The sequence below is a fragment of the Lipotes vexillifer genome, unplaced genomic scaffold, assembly GCF_000442215.2.
Source record: "Lipotes vexillifer unplaced genomic scaffold, Lipotes_vexillifer_v1.1 scaffold496, whole genome shotgun sequence".
In the NCBI taxonomy this organism is placed as follows: domain Eukaryota; kingdom Metazoa; phylum Chordata; class Mammalia; order Artiodactyla; family Lipotidae; genus Lipotes; species Lipotes vexillifer.
Genome location: NW_006786690.1, coordinates 10,189,791 through 10,196,915, shown reverse-complemented (window position 1 = coordinate 10,196,915; position 7,125 = coordinate 10,189,791). Strand labels below are relative to the sequence as shown.

At 56.3% G+C, this 7,125-nt stretch overlaps 1 protein-coding gene across 1 annotated transcript in view; it reads left to right on the top strand.

The window, feature by feature from the left end:
• PLEKHM2 (pleckstrin homology and RUN domain containing M2) overlaps nt 1-7,125 on the top strand; it is a 38,691-nt gene that overhangs the window by 24,093 nt on the left and 7,473 nt on the right. The window contains 4 exon segments of the mRNA XM_007459283.1: nt 1-64; nt 1,139-1,325; nt 2,637-2,696; nt 5,754-5,982. The exon segment at nt 1-64 is cut by the window's left edge and continues 2 nt beyond it. Coding sequence (XP_007459345.1) covers nt 1-64; nt 1,139-1,325; nt 2,637-2,696; nt 5,754-5,982 — 540 coding nt within the window.

The following is a 7,125-nucleotide window of genomic DNA, read 5'->3' as shown; positions in this document are numbered from 1 at the left end:
CCACCTGGCCCTCTTCCTGACCTTGGTGTCTGGGCTGGAGTTCATTCGGTTCGACCTGGACCTGGTGAGACGCCACGGCTCTCGCTGCTCGTGGGGGCAGAGGGGCGGGCGGGTTGGGCGCGTGGTCCCGCTCAGGGAGCCTGACGGGTGTGACTGAGTCTGAGCACCATCCTTTCCGTTCAGGTGAGGGAACAGCTCAGGGTGTGACCAGTGGAACGGTGTGGGGTTGAGGTGATTCTTTTTTTTGTTGTTTTGTTTTGTTTTGTTTTGTTTTGCTGTACGCGGGCCTCTCACTGTTGTGGCCTCTCCCGTTGCGGAGCACAGCCTTCGGACGCGCAGGCTCAGCGGCCATGGCTCACGGGCCCAGCCGCTCGGCGGCATGTGGAATCCTCCCGGACCGGGACACGAACCCGTGTCCCCTGCATTGGCAGGCGGACTCTCAACCACTGCGCCACCAGGGAAGCCCGAGGCGATTCTCTCTTGGCCAGAATTCCTGGTTTGGGGACTCCTTCCTGTCTCTCTGTCCCACATTGGAGAAAAGCTTCATTGCCTGGAGCATTTTAGCACTGGAGTATTCTCCTTCGTGATCAGGACGTGAGTCGTCGTCGAGAGACGAGGCAGGTTCATCCCTGTGCCTCCCGGGATCCTGCAAGCCTCTCAGCTCCCTGCTTGCTGGCCTCCCTCACGGTCACGGTCACGCACTGGAGAGGTGCAGGGTGGCCCAGGAACTGCAGAGGCTCCTCTGCGGTCTTGTCAAGATGCACGCAGCTGTGCCGTCCTAATCGGGTCACCAGCCTAGGTCCCAACCCCGGCAGCACAGACCAGAAGAGGAACTTGGCTGCTGAAAAGTAGTAGAAACTGGAGCAAATGAGCGACTCTAATATACAAGAGGTCAAGGAGGGTCAGAAGGCCCAGTGGGCACTGTCATCTCTGGGCCCCAAGTCCACAGCCTTACGAACCACAGCCGTTCACAGTCCTCCTTTGAACAGCTTATTTCTGGATTTAGCACCTTAAGGACATAGATTTCCAAAGAAAACCCGGCCTGGGAGGGTGTGAAGGCAGATCCTTGGAAGGCCGTGCCTTTGGGCCCACTGAGGCCGCCCGTCACCCAAGCCTGCCTCTCCCCCTCTCTCCCCAGGACGCCCCCTACTTAGACTTGGCCCCCTACATGCCCGACTACTACAAACCCCAGTACCTGCTAGACTTTGAAGACCGCCTCCCCAGCTCGGTCCATGGCTCGGACAGCCTCTCCCTCAACTCCTTCAACTCCATCACCTCCACCACCCTGGAGTGGGACGACAGTGCCATCGCCCCGTCTAGTGAGGGTGAGTACCCGGGGCGGGGAGGGGTCCGGCGTCTGTGGCGAAACGGATTCGGAGCCGTGTACGCCTGGCTGAGGGGAGTCTTTCTTGGCTGGTTCTGGTCCAGTGGTGGAAATTCGGAGTTAAACGGGACCAGTCGTTTCCCAGATCTTCATTTCCTCAGGGTCCCTGTGGTGACTCAAAAACTGATACTGGGGGTAAAAAGCCAAAATGAGATCTTACGAATGTTAGACCCTTTTTCAGAAACCTGTAGCCATATGTCCAGGGCAGTTCTCTGAGGTTGGGGGGATTAGCAGGGCAGCCTGGAACTCTTCCTGACATTCCAGGGGTGAGTGCCACCCACTTCGGGGGAGTTCATCCTACCCTCGATTCTAGGTGGAAAGAGGCTATAAGCAGCCCCTAGAAGGAGGAGGGAGGACCCGATGGGTCTAAAGTTTGGAGGAAGACTCGCCCCCCTTTCCCATGGGTCCATCGATTTCCGAGTCCCTCCCATACCTGCCAGCGTGTTGGAGGTGTTCACACTCATCACACTCATGCCATCAAAGACTGAAAACGTCCTCACGCCTGTAGGTCATTTGTTATCTTGGTCCAGCAACTGGTTGGAACAGCCTGATTTCTTCCAAACCTTCGGCCTCCGTGTTCATCTAATAAAACTGGCTGTTTTCCCACCTTCGTCCCCTGTGGGAAACCAGAGCCCTTCATTTATGGCACCCCACCCCACCTCCAGGGAAGGGGCTCCAAGCACAAGTTCAGCCCCAGGGACTCCCTAGAATTGCATTAACGTTGAGACCTTGACCTTCTTTTTTCTTTATTTCTGCCTGTGCTGTGGCGCTATGTCCCAGGGAGGGACATAGACTCACTGTTAGCAAGGCCTGTGTTGCTCATTGTAGAACCAGGAGATGGCAGCTCAGTCTCCTTGGGTTGGGCTCAGGGGCTGCCGCCAGAAGCCGGAGGGACGGGCCTCAAGGGAGCGGCCAGATTGCCCAGGGGAAGAAGTGTCCCCTTGAGCCCACCTCATCTCAGCTGCTGGGGGTGGAGGGAGGGAAAGCAGGGACAGGAAAGGAGGTTAGGTACAGGGGAGCCGTGTCCTTCTGGGGTTGGAACCGATTGCCCCCAGGTCTTTCTAGCTGGTCAGAGGCTACTGGGCCAGTACCGGAGCTGAGAAGGAGCTGGGGTCCTCAAAGTTCCCCTGAGGTTGTCAGATCAAATGTAGAAAGTTTAATTTTTCCTCTCTTGTTTTCTCCCGATGTCTCCCACCCTGTTGCCCTTCCACCGCCTGTTTCTAATCTTCAGTTTTGTCCCTCATTTTTATAGATTATGATTTTGGAGATGTGTTTCCAGCAGTGCCGTCTGTACCCAGCACAGACTGGGAAGGTGGGACAGAGTCCGCTGTTACCCTCTTTTCCTGTTTTGCAACATTTCCATACCAAGCTTGCTGCATGATTCAAAATCAGCTCATTATTTATAATAATGTCAATGATCATAATAAAGCCAAGTTTGGTGTTCTGGTAGATGGAATTCTGCAGTAGGAGACCTTGACCTTGAGTCCTAGGCCAACCCCTTCTCCCAGTGCAGGACTCCTGCCTTTATGCAGTGGCCTTGTGGAGTCACTAAGTGTCTGCGTTTCAGGGACACACGGATCACCCTTCCTGATTCCAGTGCCAGTCGATGCACCAGATGTGCGCAGGGAAACGCTGCCTTTGAACATGTGGGTTGTAGGCTCCTATTTAGGTCAGATGCGCTTCTGTATCAGAAGCATCAGGAAGCAAAGGCAGAGGGGCTCGATTCTGTTCTTAATGGCTTCCTCTCGGGTGTTTTTGAAAGAGATTGAGGTCCAAATGAGGGAAATTGCCCTGGCATGACTGAAACTCCCTTTAGGGAGATTCTCTTTGAAGTTTTAAGGCCGACTAAAATAAAATCTGTCAACCCTCCCACCCTGTCCACTAGGTGGCAGCAATGCTTGGGCATTTTTCTGCTGGTGCCGCCACTTGTGGGCTTGAGAACAGTCGTGAGCTATTCCCAGGATTCCTGGGATCATTCCAAGCAGAGGACATGTTTCTGAGAAGGTTAATCCTTCCTCCTTAAAGCTGAGGCCATAACCAGACCCCCCTTACTAAACAGCCTCTTGCCCTGTGGGCCACTTCCACCCAGGATGGGGGCAGGGGGGCAGCCTCCGGAGGAGGAGGTGCCGACTGGTCACCCAGAGCCGCGGGACGGCGGTTCTCCCTGCTGCTCGGAGCTGAACCCCGTGTTGTTAGAGCCGTCATCTGATAGATCATCTTTTCCCAAGTAGCGCAAGTGTGCAATAGCTTAAGTTAGAGGGAAGATATCGCATTGGGAAAAAATAAATTATGTCATCTGGCCAACAGAGTACCATGGAAGAGTCCCCCATTTTAAGTTAAAATTAGCTTGAAATCCAGAATTCCATCATAACAACATCATTTATCCTTTCAGCCTCTCTTCTCGCAGCGCACATGCTGGGCATTGATTCCGGCCGCCCCGCCCCCCCGCCCCCCCCCCGCCTCCTCTAACAACTAACCCCCTCCTGACCCAGCTACCTGCTGCCTGTTGCAGTCACTTGACAAGCAGGGCCTGACCCTCGTCTGCAGCCCTCCAGAGCTCCCTGTGGCCTGAGAACTAACAGCCCAGTCACACTGCTTGCTCGGGCCGGGCCAGGCTCCAGGGCGGGCTGGGATTGTCCCAGCAGCGATCTCCTGCTTTCCCGAGTTCCTAGAGCACTGAAGAATCCCTGAGCCGGTTCTGGAAGCTCACTTGGGGAGGCTTTGTCTCCTCAGACCTGGAGGAGAGCAGGACTTGGGGGGCAGCTCTGGGCCCTGGGGTGGGGACTGGGGAGCCCTTTCCATGGTCCTTGGCTCATTTACATGACTGGGGGGTAGGGACTTCCCTGGCGGTCCAGTGGTTGACTCCGCGCTCCCACTGCAGGGGGCACAGGTTTGACCCCTGGTCGGGGAACTAAGATCCCGCATGCTGCTGCGCAGCACAGCCAAAAAAAAAAAAGAACTGGTGGGTATCCCAGCCTTGACCCCCACCACGTCCGGTGATCTGCTTGCCCACCTCTTGGGACCCCCTCCCCAAGGGGGATGTAACCGCACATCTCGGGCTGGACCAGGAACGCGTGGGCTTGGCAGGAGGCTTTCACACTGAAGGGCAGGCTTTTCTGCATCTGAGAACTAGGGTTCTGGCTGGGGTCCCTGGACATCTGAAGAAAGTCCCATATTTCACTAGTGTTTTTCTGGCAGAGCTGGGAGTTGCTTTTTGCCCCCTCATTTGTCCTTATATTAAAAGACAGTGTACTTTTGATGATGTGCTGCGTCAGCAGACAGCTGCCCAGTGGTTTCCAAGATCCACTAAGCAGGTTGGCGCTTCCAGATGAGGCTGAGGGTGGGAAGCATGTTGGCCACGTCTCCTCTGGCAGATAAAGGCCAGCAAGATGTGTGCGAGCTGCAGCTGGAGCGTGAACATCCTGTGTGCTTTGCCGTTGACTGTCTGTCACCCAGGCTATTCTGCCAGCATGGGCGGCCTCCCATCTGCCACTGGATAAACACCCTATGTGCTTTCATGCTGACACTCCCTCCCCTCTGTGTCCCGTTCCAGTGACCTGGGATGGACGGTTGGAGGTGAGGGCAGCCGTTAAACCAGCTCCTCTCTAGAGGGGCTGCATCATCTCCTAGGGGGGTGCCCTGGGAGAGAGTGTGCCCAGAGAGGACCAGTAGGCAGGCTGAGGTTTGGATGAAATGGAGTTCTCAGCACCCGCCTTAAAGGGGTGCCCGGTGGGATATCGAGGGAGAAGGGCCCACAAGGCATCTGTGGCGGCGAGGGGCAGCCGCTCTGCGCACCTTTCTTCCTCTGCCCTGGGTCCTCCTTCCTGCCCCTCCCCCTCGCTCTTCACCCTTGGACCCTATCCTGGCCTTGCAGCCTCTGTACCCCTCATTTTCTCTGATCCTGGCTCTCTTCTCTTCCTTTGTTCCTTTGTATCCGCCACTGTGGGGGACCCTTCAGAGGGCTTTGGGTATCTCAGTCTGGTCGGGGGTGTCTGGCGCTAAAGGAGGCTCTAAGGTTAAACTGAGAGGTGTGCAGCCCATCTTTTGAGGCATCAGGATCACCATCCCCAAGGGGCTTAAGCCTGGAGGCTGCTTAACCTTGGAGCTCTTAACTCAAACTTGGCCACATTGTTGTGAGCTCTCGGGGGGGCCCCCAGTGGTGGTGGTGATGGCCTTCCTCCAAGTTGCTCTTAAAGCACAAATCCCGTGTCCTGTTGGCCTGGGGCTTCTACTCCTGAAACAAGGCCACCCCGATCAGATTTCCCTGAAAAGAACTCACCTGCCTCCCTCTTGAGATAAGGCATGCTTTGGGGGCCTGCGGTCCCCAGCTGGTGTCTGACGGGCTGTCTCGTGTTTCCTGTTCTCCCAGATGGAGACCTCACAGACACTGTCAGTGGCCCCCGCTCTACTGCCTCGGACCCGGCCAGCAGCAAGGCTTCCACCAAGAGTCCCACCCAGCGCCACAACCCCTTCAATGAGGACCAGGCAGAGACCGTGTCCTCCTCCGACACCACCCCTGTGCACACCGCCTCTCAGGAGAAGGGGGAGCCCCACCCCCCGGACTTGCCAGACACCTGCACAGAGCTCGAGGTCATCAGGTCAGTGGGGAGGGCCCTCGAGAAGCTGGGTGAGTGTCCTGGTGTCCATCCTGTCCACGCCTAGCATCACTTTTTAGTCCACGCAGACTAGGACCTTCTCCCCCCCGGGGGGCATTTGGGCATCTTCCCGGAGACTAGGTACCTTTCCCCTGCTCAGTAGTTCTTTGATCAAGAGGAAACAGAGGGCCCGAGCCTGGAAGATGGGTGACACAGGCATCAACATGGCCGGCTTCTGGGGCCGTGCCCAGACTGCTGGAACATTGGTCTGGTCCGTCCAGAAAGCACCTTCAGCCTGGACTTCGTTCCAAGGGATTTCTTGGACGTTAGAGCACAATTTCTGAGATTCGTACTAATTCTAGTTCAGCATGGCTCACTGAAAGAAGAGCATCTTCATCGTACTGCTGGGGACGTAACAGGGAAGGAGGAGGTGGGTGGCAGGTTGGGAAACTCTTGGCCCAGAGCCTCCTCGGCTCCCTGACCTCCCTGGCTCCTGCTCTGGAGTCTGTCCGCCCTGAATAAGAAGATGTGCACGTCAGACCTCCCAGAGGCTTGCCGGCCCAGGGTAGGGGAATTGCTCCCCAGTGACTAGAGCCAGGAGTCCAGCTCCCACAGGCTGATTGGAGTCCAGAGCAGCTTGAGTGGTTCAGACCCAGGGTTGCTTAGCCAGGCCCACTTCAGCCAACTCGGAACCAAGGAGTTTGAGCTCAGAAGGCTTTGATTCTTTTGAATTATCCATAATGACCCCACACGGAAAGAAGGGTCAGCTCAGGGTCGGCTGCCCACATCCTAGGGGGAGGCTGAGTAGAGGGGGGCCACGGGTCTGACCAGCCATGGCCTGTTTTTGTTCCCTAGAGCACAGCTAGCCCAGTGGTGCCATCAGCTAGAACTCACAGGACCCGCTCAGGGCTTCCTCTGGCCGCTGCCTGTCTGTGCCTCCCTCGTGCTGGCCCTGCCTCTGCCGGCAGCGGGGAGTACTTGGGGCCTGAGCTGCTGTCGGCCCCCGGCCTCCCACGTAGTGCTGCCTGGGACCGCTGAAGCTCTGGCTGTGCTCTCAGAGGTCCCTCGCCCAGGATCACCTCTTTTGAAAGACATTGTTTTTAAATGATTTTTTTTTTTTTTTTTTTTTTTTTTGTTTCTTTGTGT